General features: G+C 43.9%; 1 protein-coding gene across 2 annotated transcripts in view; it reads right to left on the minus strand.

The window, feature by feature from the left end:
- LANCL2 (LanC like 2) overlaps nt 1-24,074 on the minus strand; it is a 165,125-nt gene that overhangs the window by 4,701 nt on the left and 136,350 nt on the right. For both annotated transcript variants that reach the window (XM_033930301.1, XM_033930302.1), the window contains exon 9: nt 6,014-6,086. In XM_033930301.1, coding sequence (XP_033786192.1) covers nt 6,014-6,086 — 73 coding nt within the window. The remainder of the gene's footprint in view (nt 1-6,013; nt 6,087-24,074) is intronic.

Here is a 24,074-nt window from a genome sequence, read left to right on the forward strand (position 1 = left end):
CATCTTTCCCGGGACCGAGGTCAAGCTCACCGGCCTGTAGTTTCCTGGGTCACCCATTGAACCTTTCTTGAAGATGGGCGTGACATTTGCTATTTTCCAGTCCTCCGGGATCTCTCCAGTTTTTAACAATTGGTTGCATATTTGTCGAAGTGGCTCTGCTATTTCGTTCCTTAGTTCCTTGAGTACCCTTGGGTGAATGCCGTCCAGACCTGGCGATTTGTCGCTCTTTAGCCTGTCTATCTGCCTGAGGACTTTCTCTAGTTGGACCAGCTTATCATCCTGATCTCCATTTACGATCTCTTCGGGTTCCGGAATGTTGGTTGTGTCTTCCCTCGTGAAGACTGACGTGAAGAACTCATTTAACTTGTCAGCTATCTCTTTTTCCTCTTTTACCACTCCCTTTCTGTCTCCATCATCCAAGGTTCCCACTTCCTCCCTTGCTGGTTGCTTCCCCTTAACGTACCTGAAGAATGATTTGAAGTTTGTTGCTTCCCCCACCAGTCTCTCTTCATATTCTCTTTTTGCTTTCCTAACCACTCGGTGACACTCCCTTTGGTGTTCTTTGTGCTCCTTTTGGTTGTCCTTTGTTTGGTCCTTTTTCCATTTTTTGAACGATGCTTTCTTGTCACTTATCGCCTTTTTCACTGCATTTGTTATCCACACTGGGTTGTTTGTTCTATTTTTTGGCACCCTTTCCTGAACTTGGGGACGCACAGGTTCTGTGCTTCGTGCACAGTGCCCTTGAGTAGGGTCCAGGCTTTTTCTACGGACTCCATCTTCCTTGTGTTGCCGTTGAGTTTCTTTCCCACCATTTTCCTCATGGCATCATAATTCCCTTTTTTGAAGTTGAGTGCCGTCGTTGTGGTTCTTTTCACCTTTGATGATCCAATTTCTAGCCTGCACTGGATCGTGTTGTGATCGCTGTTTCCTAGTGGGGCTAGTACCGCCACCTCCTTTGCGGGTCCCCCTAGTCCGTTGAAGATTAGGTCAAGAGTGGCATCTCTCTGTGTTGGTTCCGTGACCAGCTGTTCCATGAAACAATCCCTCGTGACCTCAAGGAATTTGGTCTCCCTTGTGCAGTTTGAGTGCCCGATATTCCAGTCAATACCAGGGTAGTTGAAGTCCCTCATCACCACCACACTTCCGCTTTTGCATACCTGCCTCAGTTCAGCCTCCAGGTCCTGGTCGATTTCTTCTGGTTGTCCAGGTGGGCGATAGTACAGACCCAATTTTATGTCTGCTCCAGTTCCTCCCAGTAGCTTAACCCATAGTGATTCCAAGCCATCCACCCTTACTGTTGTTTCCATCCTGGTTGAGAGTATGGAGTCTTTTATATATAGCGCTATTTCTCCACCCTTTTTATGTGTCCTGTCTCTCCTGTAAAGTTTGTACCCTGGTATGGCCACATCCCATTTATTGTCATCAGTCCACCACATTTCTGTAACTCCAATTATGTCTAGATCCTTCTTGCTGGCTATGACTTCCAGCTCTCCCATTTTGGCTCTTAGGCTCCTAGCATTAGTGTATAGGCAATGTAAGTCCCGGTTGTTTGCCCTCTCTGCTGGTTTTCCTCGTGGTTTGGCACTCCTGCTGACCCCCTCATGGGTTGCCAGTCTGCAGTAATTTAAAAAATGGCTGTGAGCTACCAGCAACATTATGTACAATCATTGATGAAATAAATACAAAATTTTTTTTGAGCTATGGTAAAAATTGCCTTAATGCTCACATAAATGCATTCTAAAGCTATCTGATGTCACAGCTTAATAAAAGGAACCCCTAAGACAGTAGCAAATAAGAAACGAAAAATACTTTCTGGAAATTAATACTTTGCTACAGAGTTTTAACATAGACCAACAGAGCATTAGCTAAAAGAAATACTTCACACCTGTCACTACTATTGTAAAACTGTAAGGGAAAAGGTGAACACTAAGGGCAATGTTCTCCCCAGAAAATTTTTCCAGCCGGGTGGCATGAAAAAGTAGCCGGGTGGGGTGGGATGGGGAAAATTTGGTTGTGGGGAAAATTAACCCCCTCTTTTACTAAGGTGCGCTAGCATTTTTAGCGTGCACAAACCCCCGCTCTATGCGGGTGGCTGCCCTGAAACCTATCTGAAACAAGCCATCCAGGTGGAAACAGGAAGTTGCATCATAGGAGATGTTTTGGGGCAGCTGCGTGCGCACATGCACGCACAGCTTGTGACAAGGCTCGGGCCTCTCAGAGAGAGAAAACTGAAAATTGCCAGTGAAGGGGAGGGAAGGGAGGGAAATGCCTGGACGAAGGAAACAGATGCCCGGACTGCGGAGATTGGGAGGGAGGGGGTGGCTGGACCGCGTGAATGGCGCTGCATGGATTTGGGTAGGAGAAAGAGGGGGGAGGAGCAGATGCTGCATGGAAATGGGTAGGAGAGAGAGAGGGGAACAGATGTTAGAAAGAAGTGGGGAGGAGAGAGAGGGGAGCAGATGCTGAAAGGAAGTGGAGAGAGGGAGGAGTAGTCATTGCTTGGAAGTGGAGAGGGGAACAGACACTGGAAGGAAGTGGAAAGAAAGGGAGGCACAGACACTGAATGGAAGTGGGGAGGGAGGAGAGTGGAACCGACGCTGAAGGGAAGTGGGGAGGAGAGAGCTAGGGGAGCACATACTGGATGGAAGGAGGGGATAAGGAAAAAAGGGCACATGCTGGACTGGGGAGACAGATACCAGATCTGAGCGGAGGAAAGGAAGAGAGAGATGCTAAAAACCACCTGGGAGAGGGAGTGAGAGTTATGTTAGGGGCAATATTCAGCTTACATTTTTAAAGGTGCTCTTGGCCTCCCTAAATATCACTATAATCTGGATAAAATTTTAGGATCACCTTTAGAAACATTGGGCCCACATGACATAACTAGTCTCCTTTTGAAGGAATCAAATTGAGAGTGAAATCAATCAACTCAATTTTCAAAAAAAAGAAGGCCCAGCTGAGATGCCAAGCACCAAAACAAGGGACAGCATGTAAATACATAAAAATCAAAGAAAGATGAAAAAAAACAAACCAAAAACCCCAGCCAAAAATTAACAAAGAGAATTAAAGGAGATGTAGGTTCATGTGCATGACTCAAAATGAACAAAGAATCAAAAATCTACCTAAATAACTACTATGAGATCCTTTTGGCTCCGAAGAAAAACAAGAACTGAGAAGGCTCTATACAATGTCACAGCATGGGTAGTAAGATAAATATGCATTTGTATGAAGGCTTACAGAAATTTTCTGAAGCTACAAAAATTTACCTCCCTTTTATCAAGCTAAATTCTGAACAGCCCATAGGAATAGAATGGGTGGTTCAGCGTTTAGCTCGCTCTGCTCAGCAGCACGGCTTGGCAAAATGGGAGTTAATTTTCTATATGAGGTTCCATTAGATCACATCACCAACTTATGAGGACTTGAGTCCTGTTTGTTGTTTAAATGTGGCTAAAAGTTATGCGGAGTGGTCTACAAAGTATGCTGCTATTTTTTTTTAAAACTTGCCCCCTCTTTTACAAAGCAGCGCTGCAACAGCCCTGAAGCCTATAGAGATTTAAAGGGCTTTGGGGCTGTTGCCGCACGGCAGCTGCTAGTGAGGCTTTGTAAAAGAGGGGATAGAGGAATGTTCCCAGGTTAAAAATGTATTTGGGGCTTTGTTCCAGTGCACAGAGCTTGAAATTATCCCCTTGAAAATGCTCTGGTTTGGTAGGCAGAATTTCAGAGTATCTAAAAAAAAAAAAAAATAAATAAATGTTATTGCTAAAAAACATTTATTTTGTAGCATATTTATCTTATGTAAACATTTTTATTAATGGTAGTTTTCAAAACATTTTTCTTTAGGAAGCAGTACATCATAGAGGCACTTTGTGAATCACAGCAACTCATCATACCCATTTCCAACACATTCTTAAGCAGAATGGTCTAAAATAAGTGATTTCAAGCTAGAAACAGTTTTCATTTATTTTAAAAAAGCACTGTCAAACATATAAATTAGAATGAATACAGGCAATACAATTAGGGCAATATAAGGAATTTAGGGAAGTTTGGGACCTGTTGGCAAAATTTTGTAATGAATGAATATACACTTTTGAATATATACACCTTATCCTGTTAACTATAACATTACATTTACATTACATTACATTTGTGATTTCTATTCCGCCTGTGCCTTGCGGTTCTAAGCGGATTACAGTTAAAAGAGATCAGGACATTACCGAGAGAATTACATTACAACGATTTAAGTAAATTACATGTTGTGGTATAGAAATACAAGTATAAGATATCTGGATTTATCGATAGAATAGCTTGACAGGGTTCAAGTAGTTACAAGGTTCAGTGGGGAAAACAATATAGGCAACTGAAGAAAGATACCTAACTTTGAAGGAATCAGTTAAGTGGATACCTAAGGGAGATGCTTTTTTAGGAGAAGGTTAAATGGATACCTAAGGGAGATGCTTATTTAGGAGTTTGGATATTTTTGGTAAATGAGGTTCAAGGGGATGACTAGTGTGTTATTTGCTGGGGAGAGTGCATGTGTGATTGGGGAGGGGAATATTAAGTAAGGACGTGTTTTTTGAAAAGAAATGTTTTGATTTCTTTCCGAAACACTTTGATGTCTGTTGTTTTGATCATCAGTTTGGTGATGGTGGGGTCAATTTTCACTGCCTGAGTTGCTAGAAGGCTGTCGTAAAGTTTCTTACGTCGGGTACCATTATGAGGGGGGAAGGTGAAAAGATTCTGAGTTCTTCTTGATCTGGGTAGTCGGTAGCGGCAAAGACGGTTGTTCAGGTAATTGGGGGCCATACCATGGGTTACTTTGAAAAGTAAGCAGTAGAGTTTGAATTGAGTTCTTGCTTTTATCGGAAGCCAGTGAGAGTCTACATAGGCGGGTGTGACGTGGTCGAATTTGCTGAGCGAGTAGATGAGTCTGATAGCTGTGTTCTGAACGGTCTGTAGTTGTTTTATCATAGTATTTGACCATAGTATCATAGTATCATATATATAACTGCACATGCAGGGAAGGGGGTGGGGGTGGGGGAGGGTGATTATGATATGATTTTGGGATTGTGATGTGGGAATATGCGTGTAATATTATTTGGTTTTCATGAGTGTGTTGTAATAGGGGGAGGGAGGGGGGAGAAAATAATTTTAGGTGGAAAAATTCTGTAAAATATCAGTGCTGTTTTTGTATATATTCCTATATGCACTGTTTTAGTTTCTTTAAAAATGAATAAAGATATTAAAAAAAAAAAAGCACTTCATATAAATCTAAAAGACATGGGGAATCTGTAAGCTGCATATAGCTGTGCATCTTAATATCAAACAATTAGTAGTCCTAACTCCTCTCACCTTGGGTTCTGCATCCTTAACCCTATATGTCATGTCTGTCTGTCCAAGTTAGACTGTAAGCTCTTCTGAGCAGGGACCATCTATTAAATGTCAAAATGTAGAGCGCTGCATTTGCCTTTCAGCGCTATATAAAGTGATAAATAGTAGTAGTAGTAGTATACCATTCTACCTTGCATTCACTCTCAGAATCCCTACAGACTCTAAGGAGGCAATTCTATAACTAGGTGCCTCTAATTAGGCACCATGAGGACATGTGCAGGCAGCCCATTCTATACTGATTCTGTTAGGGAATGTAAGCATAACCCAGTTTCAGTGTACCTAACATTTAGGCATCTGCAGTTCCACCAATCACATAGCTGCATTACACCAAGTGCCTAAATGCAGCAGGGATGCATGTAACTTACAGTATGTTCGACCCATGCCCTGTCCCTGTGTATACCCCCTTGCAAATACATGCTATGCAAGTTAAGTGGGTATTTGCAGGACAGTGCCTAGATATCCTGTTAGCATTTACATGGCTATGTGTGCACATAAGTGCTTGTAGTCTAGCCATTTAGGTGTGCAAAATACATAAGCGAGGATGCCTAGTTCATAGAATTGCTTTGTAAATGACAGACAGTATAACACTATTTTAACCTGAAACCTCAGCAGATAGGATTGATCTTACCTTCAAAGAGTGAGTATGGTCTATCAGGAATACGACATCCATGTGCACCATAGTCCAAACACCACTCTGCAAACTGCAAAAAGGAAGATAGGAAGTTTGAAAACCCACAGCCAGTTTCTGACACTAATCAAGTGATGGACACAGGTCCCAGGGGATGACTGGTGGACATTTGTTCAGAAAGTCAAGTTAGGTTCTCTATTTTCATCAGTGCTCTTTGTTTATGAGCTCTATAGGTTTTATTGATTTGCATAAAGGCAAATGCTTATATTTTTATGCTGACAATATTTTACTCATGGTTTCAGTTTTAGACCAGAGGATCTCAACACTGGGTATGTGCACCATTGTCAGGGGGAATGCGGCGCAGCACTGTAAGCCTCCCACCTTTCCTTTGCTGTTATGTATTGTATCACCATCGTCTTCTCTCCCAAGCCCTCCAAGACTAGCAGCGGCAGCTCACTGTGCTCTTAACTTCCCCACACAGACGCCGCTAGCGTTACTTTAGCAATTCCATCAGGCAGCCTAGGGTCCTTTGCTAGGCTGGCCTGCCTCCAATGATGCAATTTCCTCTTTCCTCAGAGGTGGCCGGCCTACCAAAAGCCCCGAGGCTGCCTGATGGAATTGCTCTCCAGGCCCCGACCCTTTAATCTCCCTCCCAACCCCATGATTTCCCCTCCCCTCCCCCCCACCGAGGAACCTGGTGGTCCAGCGGGGGTCTTGAGGCAGGAGTGTGGCCCTCTTGTTCCTGCCTTCTAAAATAGCTGCAACGACCTCTCACAGCTGCTTGCGGCATTTCCTGTAGTACTGCAAGAGGTCATGGCAGCCATTTTAGAAAGCAGGAGTGAGATGACCACACTCCTGCCATAGACTCCCCCTGGACCATCAGGTACCTTGATAAGCCGTGTGGGGGGAGAATCATGGGGTCAGGAGGAAGATTAAGGAGTCAGGACCTAGAGAGGAGAGAGAACCTTGGTCATGGGTTGGGGGGAGGGGCAGGGGAGGAATGAGAGGTACAGAGATCTGAGAGAGATTGGAGGGGAAAGAGATGTCAGACCAGGAAGGGAAGAAGGGAAAAGAGAGATACCAGACCTGGGAAGAAGAGGAGAGACATGCCAGACTTGGGAAGGGGGAAAGGAGAGACTACGAGAGCTCAAGGCAGCCATTTCCTATGAGCGATCTGCATGGGGTAGGAGCGTGGGAAGATTGCTCCTGCCCCGAAAACCTGCTAGACCACCAGGTAAGGCTTAATGGGGGGGGGGGGGGCTTACAGGGCTTAAAATAGCCGGGGGGAAGCGGGGTTAGGGCAGAACTGGCCCAAATATTATTTGCGGTTTTTAATATTAGCGGGACGGCTCTGCCCCTAACCCCTATGGATACGGAGGGAGAAGTGTAGTACTATTAATTATGGGGTTGGGGAGGAGTTAGGGCAGAGGACTCGGTTGATATTTGTTAGACTTAGGGGGTACTTGGCTTGAAGAAGTTGAGAAACACCGTTTTAGACTACTTGATCCATATACAGTCAAACCTCGGTTTACGAGTGCACTGGTTTGCGAGTGTTTTGCAGGACGAGCAAAACATTCTCACAAATTATGACTCACAAACCAAGCATTGACTCGATTTGCGAATCCCCTGCTCGCTAACCGGCATCACCCCCCCGATCGCAAACATCGCCCCCCCCTCGGAGAGAGGTGGGTGGGGGGGGTATGCCCGTTCGAGGAGGGGAGATGTAGAAGCGCACCAATGGCCTCGGGGGTGGGGAGTCTTTTGGGGATGTGGTGGAGTGGGGTGGAGCAGGGGGAGATGGGAAGTGGAACGAATCAAGCGAGGTTCCCTTACTTTCTATGGGGAAACTTGCTTTGATATACGAGTAAATAGGTTTATGAGCATGCTTCTAGAACGAATTATGCTCGTAAACCAAAGTTCCACTGAATATGAAAAGATATTGGACTGCATTAGTAAGATTTAATATCGGGCTTCTACTCATTTGTTAAAGCTGAATGCATGTAAAACTACTGTTTGGTGATTTAACAACTCTTTGGGGAATCTACCCACTGCTGTCCTGTTAGAACAAAGTGAGCTCTTACGAGTGAAGAATACTTCAAGAGTATTGGAAATAATTTTAGATTCTTCATTGTAATTTGATTCTCAGAAAATAATCTAGTTAAAAACTTTTTTTAAGCTTAAGCAGCTTAGACTAGTTCAGCCTTATTTTTATGAAGACCATTTTTCTTTAATGGTACTGTCAATGATACTCTCAAACCTGGACTTTTGTAATTTAATCTACTCTGAGATTTCTAGTAAATTACAGTAAAAGATGCAACTTATACAATACAGCAGCTATGTTGAATTTTAGAACTAAAAAATATGATAGGTTATCAACAAAGTTGAGAAAACTCCAATGGCTCCAAGTCCAGGCTTCTATAATTTTTAAACTTTCATGTCTTTAATTTTAAATTTTCAAAGTCAGATATCAGAGCATATAAATAGCTTGATAGTGAGGACAACTCCTGATTGAACTATTTGCTTAGAAGACGGTGGCTGATTAAACTTTCCCTCAATTAAGGGTGTATATTACAAATGAGTTTTGGATAATTCATTTTTTTCGAACAAGACACATTTGAAATGGTCTACCTTAAAAATTTACCCAAAAAAATAAGATGACTCATATTTTACATTTTTCATAAATTTTTGTTAGAGAGAACACTGTAAGTAACTGCATTGGTTACTATGTAGTGAACTACTTCAGAATCTTCTTGGGAATAAGTGGGTAATAAATGTTTCAGATTAAATTCGATTAGGGTTAGGTTATTTTGGATAGGGGGAGAAAATAATGAACAGCAGAATACCTTTTTGTTGAGGAAGGGAACAAGCAAAATTAGATTAGGTTCTTACCTCGATAATCTTTCTTTTAAATGTGTCTAGCAGTCCTGAACCGTAGGGTTATGCATCTGAACCTGCAAGTTGCTTGCAGAATGCTGTCAATCATCTTTGAACTCTGCCTCCTTCCCAGGCATCTGCTCCTGCCCCCTCAGTTTGTACAAAAGCAGTCAAGGAGCACTGTAATGACAGACATAACTAGAAATAGGGAAACGGGGAAAAATCCCTGACACTACAATTCTGGTCTGCTCTGTAACAAACATATCAATAGACATTATAACATTCAAGTAACTGATCAAAACAGATACCAGAACTATGTGCAACCTGCACTAATATTATATAGAGTTTGGAGCTACTCGTATGTCCTGCTATCAAGCAGAGACTTAGACCAGACTTTACATTATCCCAGGACAAGCAGGCAGCATATTCTTTACGCATGGGTGACGTCACCGACGGAGCCCACGGTACGGACCTTTTTACTAGAAAGTTCTAGTTGGCCGCACCGCGCGTGCGCGAGTGCCTTCCCGCCCGACGGAGGAGAGCGTGGTCCCCAGTTTTCTCGTTTCCGCGGAGCGAAGAAGACGTGCGTTTTTCAACTCCGATTGAAATCCTCTTTTTGCCTTCCCGCTCGCGTTCTTTTTTCGTTTTATTTACCTTCGGGTTCATTTTTGTTTCATTTCCAAAAAAAAAAAAAAAAAAATATTTTCTTTTTGTTTCGTTTTTTGTCTTTGCCCCGGCGGGGCCTGTTGTCACGATCCAGGCCTCGGGGTTTGATTTTGCGGAGGCCGTGTTTCCATTCATGCCCCCGCAGCCCGGTTTTAAGAAGTGCCAGCGGTGTGCACGCCCGATCTCCCTCACTGACCCACACAATTGGTGTTTACAGTGTTTGGGACCGGAGCATCGGGCGGACTCGTGCACCCGCTGTGCCACTCTTAAAAAACGCACTTTGAAGAATCGCCAAATCCAGCAAAGTCTGCTGTTCGGCACCGGCCCGACTATGGACTCGACTTCTTCAACTGCGGCACCATCGAAGTCGGCACCGACCACCTCGACACCGCCTGACATTACATCGGCGCCACCGGCGCCAGGTAAGCCGGCTAAGAAGCCTTCCACCCTTGAGCGCCCTCCCACCTCGGTGGCGACACCGGCTCTTTCGGCTCCACGCCGAACTAAAAAGCGCTCCGCTCCGATATCGGTGAGTGCCTCGTCATCGGCCTCGTCATCGCCGGAGCGTAGAGCGGCACCCATGGAACCAAAGCAGAAAAAAGTGGTTCCGGTGCCACCCCTGGATGACCGCATTGCGGCCATCCTCCAGGATAAGTTGCAGGAACAACTCCAAACGCAACTTAAACAGCTCTTGCCCTCTATCCTGGCACCGCTGCTTTCGGTACCAGACCGGCCCGAGCCCCACACCGTCCAACCGGTATCCACGCCATCGGTACCTATGGACCCCTCCATGCCCATTCTCTCGGCACCGCATATCCATGCCCATGCCGAGGCCGTCGCTCTGACGACATCCGATCCTCCTCGGGACCGAGCGGAACACCGGTCTTCCCGCGAACCTGACCGGCACCGTTCTTCCCGGGACCGAGACAGACACAGGTCTTCATCCCCCGGTACCGTCTCGGTACGCTCAGGCAAGTCTCGGTCTAAAGCTCATCATACCGAGCCTTCCACTCCAGTCTCTCGGCACGCACACACCGATGTCAGAGACCCGGACCTCTGGGAGGAATCTCCCCTCGGTACCGAGGAGGATGCATCGTCGTCGGACGAAGAGCCCTCGGCCCCCGATACCACATCTAAACCTGAGCAATCTTCTTTTTCAAAATTCCTCAGGGAGTTATCGGGGGCCTTATCTTTGCCTCTGGAATCCGATTCCAAGAAATCACAAGCTTTCCTGGAGGCATTAGATTTCGACCAAGCTCCTAAGGAGTTCCTGAAGTTACCCGTGCATGACATCCTACGGGAAACTTTTTATAAAAATTGGGAAAATCCATTAACTGTCCCTGGGGCACCCCGTAAACTGGATAGCCTTTACAGGGTTATTCCAATCCTGGGATTTGATAAACCCCAGCTGCCCCATGAATCTCTCCTGGTTGAGTCCACTTTAAAAAAGACTCAAGGCTCCAGTGTATATGCCTCTACCCCTCCTGGCAGGGAGGGCAAAACTATGGACAAGTTTGGCAAGCGGCTCTACCAGAATGCCATGCTTGCCAACAGGGCAAACAATTACTCTTTCCACTTTTCATTCTACCTGAAACATCTGGTAATGCAACTCTCCGCCATGCAAAAATACATGCCGGAGCACAAGGTCCCACTATTCCAGCAGCACATCTCCAGCCTGCTTCAACTTAGAAAATTTATGGTGCGCTCCATCTATGACTCCTTTGAGCTCACCTCTCGTGCATCTGCCATCGCTGTGGCCATGCGCCGCCTGGCCTGGCTCAGGGTCTCTGATCTGGATGTCAACCATCAGGACCGACTAGCCAACGCCCCATGTATGGGAGACGAATTGTTCGGAGAGTCTCTGGATACCACCACACAAAAACTCTCCGCCCATGAGACCAGATGGGATACTCTCATTAAACCAAAGAAGAAGGCCCCTCCTGCTCGGCCTTACAAACCACAGTCTTCATACCAGCGCAGGTTCTCGCTAGGCCGCTTAACCCGCCTTCACAGCAACCTAGGCGGGCTCGCCAACAACACCACAACCAGGCTCGTGCACAGTCTAATCAACCTGCCAAGCCTCTTCCTCCTGCCAAACCTTCTCAGCCCTTTTGACTCCTCTCTCCAGGGCTTAGCCAGTCTTCCACCCTCATTGCCTCTCCCTCAACCAATCGGAGGCAGGCTCCACATTTTTCTCAGCCGTTGGGAGGTCATCACATCGGACCAGTGGGTCCTCAACATCATCCGCCACGGCTACTCTCTCAACTTCCAGACTCTTCCACCAGACAATCCTCCCGTAGAGTCTGCTTCTCTTTCAACTCAAACCCCCCTCCTCCTGAGGGAGGTCCAATCCCTCCTTCTCCTCAATGCCATCGAAGAAGTACCTCTGGAACAAAGGGGCCGGGGATTCTACTCCCGTTACTTTCTGGTTCCAAAAAAGACAGGAGACCTACGCCCCATTCTCGATCTCAGGGACCTCAACAAATGTCTTGTCAAGGAGAAGTTCAGAATGCTCTCCCTTGCCACGCTTTACCCTCATCTCTCTCAGAACGACTGGCTATGTTCCCTGGACCTCAAAGAGGCCTACACTCACATACCAATCAATCCAGCTTCACGTCGCTACCTAAGATTCCAGGTGCACCATCGCCATTATCAGTACAAAGTGCTACCTTTTGGCCTCGCTTCATCACCCAGGGTGTTCACCAAATGCCTCATTGTGGCGGCGGCCTTCCTCAGGTCTCACAACCTCCAGGTGTTTCCCTACTTGGACGATTGATTGGTGAAAGCACCTACGTCTCCGCTTGTACTACAAGCCACTCATCAGACCATCTCTCTCCTCCACCTCCTGGGGTTCGAGATCAACTACCCCAAGTCGCATCTGCTTCCCACGCAGCGCCTTCAGTTCATTGGAGCAGTTCTCGACACCACACTAATGAGGGCGTTTCTCCCCTCCGACCGTCAGCGGAACCTGCTCCGCCTGTGTCGTCAGGTGCTCCTTCATCACTCCATTTCTGCCAGACAGATGATGGTCCTCCTGGGCCACATGGCCTCGACGGTGCATGTGCTTCCCCTGGCGCGACTCCACCTCAGGACACCTCAATGGACTCTGGCCAACCAATGGTCGCAGACCTCGAATCTTCTCTCTCATCCCATCTCTGTGACATCGTCTCTTCAGCAATCTCTACAATGGTGGTTGAACTCCTCAAATCTTTCCAGGGGCCTTCTTTTTCATCTGCCCCCGCATTCCATGACCATCACCACGGATGCCTCCCCTTATGCATGGGGAGCTCACCTGGGAGACCTACGCACCCAAGGTCTTTGGACCCTGCAGGAGCGTCTTCATCACATCAATTTCCTGGAACTACGAGCCATGTTCTATGCTCTCAAGGCCTTCCAGCACCTTCTTTGCCCTCAGGTTCTGCTCCTGTGCACGGACAACCAAGTTGCCATGTACTACATCAACAAACAGGGCGGCACCGGATCTCGCCTCCTTTGTCAGGAGGCTCTTCGCATTTGGACCTGGGCCACGGCCCGCAGTCTCTTCCTCAAGGCTGTCTACATCCAGGGCGAACAGAACTCCCTGGCCGACAATCTCAGCCGCATCCTTCAACCTCACGAGTGGACTTTGGACCCTCCCACGCTCCACTCCATCTTTGCTCGCTGGGGCACTCCGCAGGTGGACCTATTCGCAGCTCCTCACAACCATCAGCTGCCCCAGTTCTGCTCCAGACTCTTCTCTCCTCATCGTCTGGCCCCGGATGCATTCCTTCTCGACTGGACGGATCGGTTCCTCTATGCCTTTCCTCCTCTACCTCTGATGTTGCGGACTTTATCCAAACTCCGCAGGGACGGAGCCACCATGATCCTCATAGCTCCCCGGTGGCCTCGTCAACACTGGTTCTCCCTCCTGCTTCAGCTCAGCTCCAGGGATCCCATTCCTCTGCCTGTGTTTCCTACTCTACTTACACAGCAACATCAGTCTCTACTTCATCCCAATCTGTCTTCGCTCCACCTGACAGCTTGGTTTCTCTCGGGCTGACCTCTTCAGGAAATCTGTCTCAGCCTGTCCGTCTCATTTTGGACGCCTCCAGGAAACCGACCACCCTCCAATGTTACCATCAGAAGTGGACCAGGTTCTCCTCTTGGTGCCTCCGTCATCATCACAATCCCACCTCTTTAGCGGTGGAAACTGTTCTGGACTACTTGCTCTCCCTGTCCAACGCAGGCCTCAAGTCTACCTCTATCAGAGTCCATCTCAGTGCCATCACGGCTTTTCATGAACCTGTCTTAGGAAAACCTCTCACGGCTCACCCTCTGGTTTCCCGATTCATGAGGGGCCTCTTCAACATCAAACCACCTCTGAAGCCTCCTCCGGTCGTCTGGGACCTGAATGTGGTTTTATCTGCCCTCATGAAACCTCCCTTTGAGCCGCTTGCCACAACTTCGCTCAAATTTCTGACATGGAAGGTTCTTTTCCTTATTGCCATCACCTCTGCCAGGAGGGTTAGTGAGCTTCATGCACTGGTTGCCGATCCACCGTTCACTATTTTTCACCATGACAAGGTGGTTCTGCGCACCCATCCAAAGTTCCTTCCAAAGGTGGTCTCAGCTTTTCACCTCAACCAGTCCATTGTGTTGCCTGTTTTCTTCCCGAAACCTCATTCACATCCCGGAGAACAGGCATTGCACAGTCTTGACTGCAAGCGTGCCCTGGCTTACTATCTTGATCGTACAAGGGCTCACCGCTTGTCCCCTCAGCTCTTCCTGACCTTCGACCCAAATCGTTTGGGTCGACCGGTCTCTAAACGGACGCTATCCAACTGGCTTGCAGCTTGCATCGCGTTCTGTTACGCTCGGGCCGGTCTGTCACTAGACGGCGCTGTCACGGCCCACAGGGTAAGAGCTATGGCCGCTTCTGTTGCTTTCCTCCGTTCCACACCCATTGAGGAAATCTGCAAGGCGGCCACCTGGTCCTCAGTTCACACATTCACTACTCACTACTGTCTGGATGCTTTCTCCAGACGGGATGGGCACTTCGGCCAATCTGTACTTCAGAATTTATTTTCCTAATGGCCAACCATCCCTCCTCCCTCTTTGTTAGCTTGGAGGTCACCCATGCGTAAAGAATATGCTGCCTGCTTGTCCTGGGATAAAGCACAGTTACTTACCGTAACAGGTGTTATCCAGGGACAGCAGGCAGATATTCTTACGTCCCACCCTCCTCCCCGGGTTGGCTTCTTAGCTGGCTTATACTAACTGGGGACCACGCTCTCCTCCGTCGGGCGGGAAGGCACTCGCGCACGCGCGGTGCGGCCAACTAGAACTTTCTAGTAAAAAGGTCCGTACCGTGGGCTCCGTCGGTGACGTCACCCATGCGTAAAGAATATCTGCCTGCTGTCCCTGGATAACACCTGTTACGGTAAGTAACTGTGCTTTCTTGCGTATTGTGTGGTGGGTTTTTTTCAGCTTATATGAGAGACAGAGAAGTCTCCAAAGACAGACGGATCCCAAGGCAGAAGGCAGGTGAAGCCAAAACAGCCTGCGCTCAAGTTCCTGATAAATCAGGGATTTGAGAATCTACACAGGGAATGACCCTTGAGCTCCAAAAATTACAAAAGCAGGCTGGCTAGCTAGGTGTCCCCAGGACTGATCCTGCTAGCAGCAGACTTCTGCAATGCGAGTCTGTGCCTTCTCCCAGGCAGAGGTCCCAACAAGTGGGAACATCTAAGTACCGAGCCTCCACCCGAACACGAAGAAAAAATACCCCCCCAAAATAAAACTGCAGAGCACAGCAGAAGCACTTTTGAACAACTTGCTTGCACACAAAACCCCCAAAAAACTGAGGTGGCAGGAGCAGCTACCTGGGAAGGAGGCAGAATTTAAAAATGCATTCTGCAAGCAACTTGCAGGTTCAAATGCATAACCCTAGCATTTGAACCCTACTAGACACATTTCACTAAACAAAGCAAGCTACTCCCCAATATTTTACTTTCCTTTTATTTGTTTGCTTTATCTCATGTTGTCTGCAAGTCTAAGCATCACATAATTCACATACATAATGAGTTTAGTTTTATATATGGTTTTTATGTGGGAAAACCCTTTTTTTAAACATATGGAAAAGGCCTTTCATAGAACTGCAGGGCGGTATATAAGTATGCTACAAATTGGAGCATACTTATTGTAAGTATTCCAGGGAACAAGTTGAGCAGAGCAAGAACAGAGATGTGACACACGTACACAAGTATTTAAAAAAAAATATGTGAGTGAATGCACATTTTAGGTGTAATTTTATATTAAAGCTCAATGCTCATTATTTATATTTGGTCGAATAATATTTTTCATTATTTACATTTGGCCAAATAGTAAAATATGCTTTATAGAACAGCTCTACTTTCAGGACTTGTCACCCCTCATCCTGTAAGAGATCTTAAAGTCACCAAATATCTGAGGTCAGGAGATTTTTGCTATAGGTGAACGCAGAGGGGAACAGAGAGGCTGGAAGCTGAAGGAGCCAAGAGTGTACAGCAAATTAGAAACAATGAATGTGAGAGAATGTAGGGTGGGGTTCTTCTGGGGAGGAACATCAATACCTCAGAGAAGAATCTGGACAGGTGGAAAAGAGGTGTACAGCCTAAGCTGAGGTGAGGGGAGAGTGGTAATGCTATAGTAGGAAGGGAACTGCATAAGTACAGTCTAGTAGTTTTTAAAAATTTGAAGTATGAAGTCAGTGTTGAGGAATGGAACCTTTAATGTGAAAGGCGGGCTAGCCATGCTGGTAAGGAAAGATGTATCTTTTTCAGGAGGGAATCTGAAGGGATACAATAGGCAGACAGATAATTGTATGAGGGAAATGCAAGTGGAGGAAGTGTCTTTGATCAACATATGCTATATATCCCAAATGATGTACAAGGCCTGTTCTGCAGAGATGTTGAATCTTCTGATAAATAAAGTTAGGAGAAAAACAATAGTAAGGGGGGGGGTTAATATGATTCTGGATCCTTGCTGAGATCAACAATCGGGAAGGTCAGAAAACTGTAGGGAATCAGATAGGTCAGTGGTCTCAAACTTGCGGCCCACCAGGTACTATTTTGAGGCCCTCGGTATGTTTATCATAATCACAAAAGTAAAATAAAACAGTTTCTTGATCATATGTCTCTTTAGCTATAAATTACAATATTATTATTAAGATTTAGCCAAAAGGAACGATTGATAAACTATAAAGAGTTTTACCTCATGCAAAGTTGTCATTTCTTTAATAAGACATGAACTGTTTTTTTCTGAGGCCCTCCAGGTACCTACAAATCCAAAATGTGGCCCTACAAAGGGTTTGAGTTTGAGACCACTGAGATAGGTAGTTAAAGGCTTTATGGGTAAATATAAAAGTTGCTGGGCCAGTGGAGGGTGCTAGATTCACAGCAGAGGGATTATACATTCTATTCTCAGCCACACAGTAGTTGGATGGATGTAGATGACAAGGGAGAGACAAATAGAAGCAATAATGTGGTCTGGCCACCCACTAATTTGAAATGGAGTCAGTGGGGAACAGAAACACTTTTTAGAGACAAAATGGTGGGATTTTGAAGAGACAAGAAGTGAGGAATGAAGTGGAGAAAAGCATTAGAGACTATGGGGCTCATAATCGAAAGAGAAAAACGTCCCAAAACCGGCCTAAGTCGGCACTTCGACCAACATTTCTCAAAAACGTCCAAGCGCCGAGAATAAAACCGGGTTTTGGACGTCTTTCTAAACGACCTAGGCCTTCATAGTGCCGCTCAACGTCCAAAGCTAAACGGGGCGTTTCGGGAGGCGTGTCGAGGGCGGGAGTTGGGCAGGACGTGGGCCGGCTCAGACTTAGTCGTACAGCATGTAGAACCGAAAGTTTAACAACAGAACCTAGACGGAACTTGCACGTTGTGACTTAGACCATGTAAAACATGGTCTAAGTCACAAAAAACCACCTAAACACACCAGATAAGCACTGAAAACACATAACACTACCCCAGTGATCACCAACCCCTCAACCCCCATAAAAATTTTATTCACAACTTTAAATTTCAGCCTCCAGACCATCATCACCTGGCCGCCTGGCATAGGAAAGCCTAGTCGTCCAGCCCAGAGGCAGCTTAAGTCATCTTGGGGGTGGGTTAGGGACCCATAGAGAGGAGGACCCATACCTATAAGCTCCTGTAATCACTGCATTGATAATGAAACATGTGCACTGCCCTATACACCCCCCAAACTCTTTTTTACTGGGATATAAGTGGCTCCTGCAGCCATACGGGCTATTGGAGTGGTAGATAAGTGGGTCTAGGAGATTCTGGAGGTGGTTTGGGGGGCTCACCATAACCTATAAGGGAGCTTTAGGGAGGAGAAACCATGGCACCCTTTTTGTGAAGTTCACAGCAATGCCCTGTAAGGTACCCCACTGCTTAGGTGGCATGTCTGGGTGTGCAGTCCATCACTTTGCAGACCCCTCCCACGTCCAACAGGGTTTGTTCTAGGCGTTTTGGACTTGGACGGAAAGTTGGACGAAAATGTGGTATAAAGATGGACGATTTAGTGGCTTGGACGATCAGATCAGCAGGACGTATAATTAGATGATTTTCGAAAGTAAAAAAAAGTTGGATGTATCTTTCGAAAATGTGTTTTAGACTCTTTTTAACTTTGGACGACTTGCGAGATGGACGTAAATGGACTTAGACGTCCTTTTCGATTATGCCCCTCCATGTGTACCTTAAATGATACAGGTGAGGAAGGAGTGTGCATAGTAAGGGAGGGATTAAATTTGTTATTGAAGGGAATATATGACTTGGGGATTGCGTAAATGAGAGGCGGCGATTCAGATTGTGCATAAAACTTCAATTTCAGTTGAGATTAAAGAGAATAGTCTCTGGTTAGTCTCCAAAGAATATACCTGACTGCAGAATAGATATTGGGAGGTAGTGTGGGAAAACAGGCTTGTTCCAAGAGTCAGGACTTTTGGACCCTAATCTTTAAAAGAAATACAGAAGACTCAATTTCCTTTCTCCCCTTGATCCTCATCTTTGCCTTCTGGGGTTTAAGGGGGAGGGCATTAAAATGAAGGACTGGAAGCTGGTAATGTCTGTGGCATACTGTGGGACAGCCTCTAAATGGAAACAGCTGGAAGCCCCCAACTTTGGATTAATGGAAGCTTAGATTAAGGCATGTAGCATTAATGGAGAAACTCACAGCCATGCGGCATTTGAAAATTCAATTTTGAGTGAGAATAGATTACACTACTGCAGTATCTGACATAGGAGAGTGGAGCAGGGAGGAAGGAAGAGGGAGAAACTAATGCAGTAAGAGTTGTAGGCTAGGCGGGCAGTGGGGAGAAGGGGGTTGAATGGGGCATACTGTGGTAAGGTATAGGTTGAATATTGGATTGGGGAAATTCTGGAGGAGAAGAGTGTTTTATATTCTGTTAAATGTTGTATTGTAAAACTGGCACAGTGACCACCATTGTGAGGCAGATGTACTTTACTGAAATTATAAATAACTAAAAGTAAAAAAAAAGGGAAAGCAAAGGAGCAGCACTGAAAGACTTCATACCATGTAACCTAATCCAATTTCCTTATAGATCAGCTCTCTGCACTACCTACTAACCAAGAAAAAAATAGATAACAAAATGATTCCAAATTCTAGACATTTCTGTTATCCAGGAATTGTTGAACTGTAATTTATAGGCAAGTCCTAAGAGTTTCTGCAAAAGATCAGAAGTCTCTTTCTTCTCCTAAGGCCTGCTCTGACTTCCCACTCCATACTCAAAAAACCCCAGAAACAGCATTAGAAAAGTTAAGTACACCAAATACAAGACTTTGTCATGGTTTGCACTATTTATACAATCATATTTCCTTTCTTACTGCTACCTCATCTCCTGTGAACCTTCCTAGACCTAGAAAGTTCCCCATTTTCCACATAATACTGAAAAATACAATTGAAGGACCTGAGGCATCTCTACATCCTTGTCAATCTGTCATGATTTTGGTTGCTGATAGATCATGCCAAGCATCCAATTTAACCGGATAATTTTATCAAGGCTTTTTCATACATACGTGCCAGTATACATAAGTATAAGAAATGCTACTTATAAAATTAACCCCTCACATAAAAGTACGCACTGTGATTAAAAATGTGCAAATTTTTATACAATTTGAGTGTAGGCATGTTCAGAGGTAGAGAAGCACAGATAGAATCAAGAACTAGGCACATAGGTTAGAAAATATGGTGCAAATGTATGTGACTGAGCCATGTTTTCAGCTGTTTTTGTGCATCAGTTTTATATGGACATATAGATGTCTAAGTACATTTATTAAAAATAGGCTGAAGATAATTAATTCCCTATGCCTTCTCCAAGCCTTCTGCCTTCCAGCTTTATATCAAAACACTAACCCCCTCTTCTACGAAACTGCGCTAGCAGTTTGTAGTTCAGAGAGCCGCGCTGAATGGCCCGCTCTGCTCCCGACGCTCAAAGGAACTCTATGAGCGTTGGGAGCAGCGCGGGCCATTCAGCGCGGCTCTCTGTGCTACAAACTGCTAGCACAGTTTCGTAGAAGAGGGGGTAAGTCTTCTAATTTAATTTCCTTTTGCAGAAGCCTGTTAGATATTTGAATATTTCTATCATAAATGCAGTTAGAAAGGAATCATATAAATATGTCTATACAAATTAATCAAAGTTATGCTAAATAAGATTATCTGATGCATAGCTGCACATGTTAGGGTAGAAGGGTGGGCTCAATAACCATTTTTTTTTCTTAGCAATAAGCCTCATTTGTGGCAAAAAATATTTTTCCAGGTATGACCAATGTGATGATGTGTGATCGCAAAGCTCCTCTTCATCTAGGCAACGGAAAATAAAAATTACTCCCTTCTTGATAATTACATCAAAAAAAATAATTATTAATGACGCTGAACTTAAGATAAATCGATATTATCCTCTTACACTGCAGTTGAAGTGAAGCCTGAGGATATTGGAGTCGGGAGGTCAGAGCGCCGTTTTTCTTCGGTGTTGAGGTGAGGCGGTGTTGTGATCTGAACTGCAGATTTGTGAATGATGCAGATTTGAAAAAACAAAACTTTGAGATCACGGAAGATTTGAAAGGATACTGGTACAAGAATTGAGAGGGAAAAGTACTAGAGTGGGATCGCCGGTTTTCTTTCCCTCAGCATTGAAGCGACGAGATATCGGGGACGAGTGGAGTTAAACAGAACTGGAGGGAAGAGAGCTGGCAGAATTAAAAATTTAAATATTTCCCTATTCTGAGACTGTGACAAGAACTGTGAGAGGGAAATTAAGAATAAAGATTGCCGGTTTTTTTTTTTAACTGAAGCGCGACATCGGGGATGAGTGACTGACAAAGCTGGTACAGTTAAATCTGGCTGAACGGAACCTAGAGGAAAGAAAACTGTTAGATTGAGAGTTGCCTTCCTCCATCGAAGTTGAGACGAGGCTTGAGAGAAGAGTGCCAGAGGAAAGGACTAATGGCATTTTTTTTTTTTTCAGCACTAGAACGGCGAGGCACTGGAGATAAATAACTGACAATTGCTCCAAGAACTAATTTTTACCGGTCTTTCTGTGTGGTGATACGGCACGATAGTGAGGAGAGCTTTTAAAAAAAATTAACTAACTAACATTGAAAAAGGGACGGATCCCAATGTGAGACTGTTGTCAGCAAGATTCCTGGGCTGTGGCGGTTTGAAGCGCTGAGTCGGAGCCCTGAGAGATTAATTGATTGATTCTTTGATTGATTTCCCTCGGCGCTAAATCGGCGCAGCAACGGGGCAGATAACATATAAAAAGGGAAAAGAAATGTCAGCGAATGTAATCTAATGATACTGGAGGTCATAAAAGTTAATAGACAGTGAGATTATATTGTTTGCTGATTTTTCCCAATGCTGAGAAAATAAGAAGGCTGTTGAAGATTTGACTTGAAGAAGACTTGCAGCTTTCTCAAAGTGGCAAGTTATTGAAGTTTCTACACATCAGAGGAAATGAATTGAGGGAGTCTGATACTGAGGAGAGAGGGGCTAAGGAAAGATAAATTGCTGATTCTAACGGCTTGTCTCTGTGCTGATGTGGAGAGAAAGTGAGGGAAGGCTGATAAAGAATTGAATTGGCTAACGGAAGAAAAAAGAAGTTTAAATACAGTTTTAAATATCAATGCTGTCAAAGCTGTAACTGTGAGGAGAGTTGTCTAAAGGGGAAAATACTAACTAATGTTAAAAAGTAAAAGAGAGACCGACTCCCAATATGTGGATGCTGTCAATTGAATTCCTAAGTGTGGCGGTTTGAAGCAGCCATTTCCAGATTAGAGCTGAAACGGAGCCTTGAGTGATTAACTGATCTTCTGCCTGAAGCCAATCTTCTTGTTTGCTTTCTCTCAGCGTTGGATCGGCATTGAGGCAGATAACAAAGAAAAAAAAAAAAGGATTTATTCATCAACTGAGACAATTTGAAAGCGATATTGATATTAATTGAAGACTTGAAAGAAAAGAAACAAGCGGAGAGATATTGAAGTGTGTGAACAAACCAGAGGAAACGGATGAAAAAAAACTGCTGACAAAAGAAAAAAAAAAAAAAAAAAAGTCTGAGGAGAAGATAATTGTTTTTTCTTATTGGCTTTTCTCTGGACTGATACAGAGAGACAGTGAGGGCAGGCTGATAAAAAAAAAAAAAAAAAGAATTGAATTGGCCAAAGGAGGAAAAAAGAAAGTTTCAATGCTGTTTTAAAACTAGTGCTGTAAAAGCTATAACTGTGTAAAAAACTGAAACAAGACAGATTACTGTGAATTGTGACTAAAAGAGACTATTGTGTCTCTTAAAAAATATAAAGAAAGTAAAAACAAAGAAAAAGAAAACAACAACATGGCAAGTACCAGACAAAACAAAAATGAGGCTGGTACGTCTGCAAAAAGACAAAAACAAGATCAAATAACACCAAGCAAGATACCACTTCCTGCTGAAGAACCTGACATATTGAGTAAAGCAGAAGTTATGGAAGAACTAAGACAAATCAAACAAATGCTCAAGGAAACTGTAACCAATATGTCTGAAATGAAAGAAGAAATATTAAACATCCACAGACAAATGGAAGTTAATAACAAAAGAACAACTGAATTAGAATCAAAAATGGAGGTTATAGAAAGTGAAGCAAATAGATGCAAAAATGACAGCCTGGAATTGAATAAATTGAAAGATCAACTGGAAGACTATGAGAATCGAGGAAGAAGGAAAAACATTAAACTTTTTGGAATACAAGAAAATTTAGAAGGAAAAAATGCTATCCTTTTTCTAGAAAATTTAATTCCAAAAATATTACAACTGGACTTGAAACAACCACTTGAAATAGAAAGGGCGCATAGAATCCCAGTTAAAAATGTAGAAAACAAAGGCAGGCCAAGACCGCTAATTTTCAAAATGCTTAGATACCAACAAGCATTAGAGATATTAAATGCTGCAAAGAAAGACAAAAATCTAAATTATAAAGGATCCAGAATATGGTTTTTGCCAGACTTTGCTAAAAACACAGCAAATAAAAGAAAGAGACTATTGGACATGAGACCTCAACTAAAAGAAAAAGGTTTTAAATACGGTCTATATTATCCGGCAAAAATGAGAGTATCATCTGGAGATAAATCCCTGTATTTCGAGGATCCAGAAAAATTGAAAGCTTTTCTTGCTAAACCAGAACCTATGATATTTTAACATAAAACATTAAGATGGGTTTTGATGACTTTATGAAAAATTATAAAAGTATGAAATATTGAAATATCTGAAGAAAAGAAAAATGATACAAAGAAAAGACAATAAAAATTTATAAGAAAGAAAGAGAAAGATATAGGAAAAACATTAATAACATACTAAATATATGTTTAAGATAAAATTTTATGATGTAAATAATAATACTAAGGAAATATAAATTAAAAACTATTAAATGGATAAAGATACATTAATGAAAAGTTATGAAAAAATGACTAAAGAAATTAAAGCTTAATATAGATAGATAGAAGGGGAATTTGATTGAATATTGATTGCCTAGAGGGGAGGAGAATGTTCGGGTTACAGTTCCAATGTGTATCCTTAAGCAGCCATTATATTGGGTGGGAAAGGGAGGGAAAATGAGAGTATTTACTAAAATGATTAAGGGAAAAATAAACAAGGGATTAGATACTTTAGGGGTAAATATGTGTGTCGTGAAAAACATATTTTGTATTCTAAATATGAAAGAAGAAGAGAAGAAGATTATAATGAGAAGTATTAAAATGTATAATGTCTTTTAAGATATATTCTATTAATGTCAATGGCCTGAATCACGTAATCAAAAGGAAAAAAGTATTAACATTTTTAAAAAAGCAAAATGCGGATATTTATTGTCTGCAGGAGACCCATCTTAATATAAAGGAATCACAGAAACTATCGGGTGGGTGGGTAAAGGAATGTTTTTTTGCTCCAGCAGAGGGTAAAAAAGCAGGGGTAGCAATTCTTATAAATAAAAAATGTATG

This window comes from Geotrypetes seraphini, chromosome 2 (assembly GCF_902459505.1).
Source record: "Geotrypetes seraphini chromosome 2, aGeoSer1.1, whole genome shotgun sequence".
Lineage (NCBI taxonomy): Eukaryota > Metazoa > Chordata > Amphibia > Gymnophiona > Dermophiidae > Geotrypetes > Geotrypetes seraphini.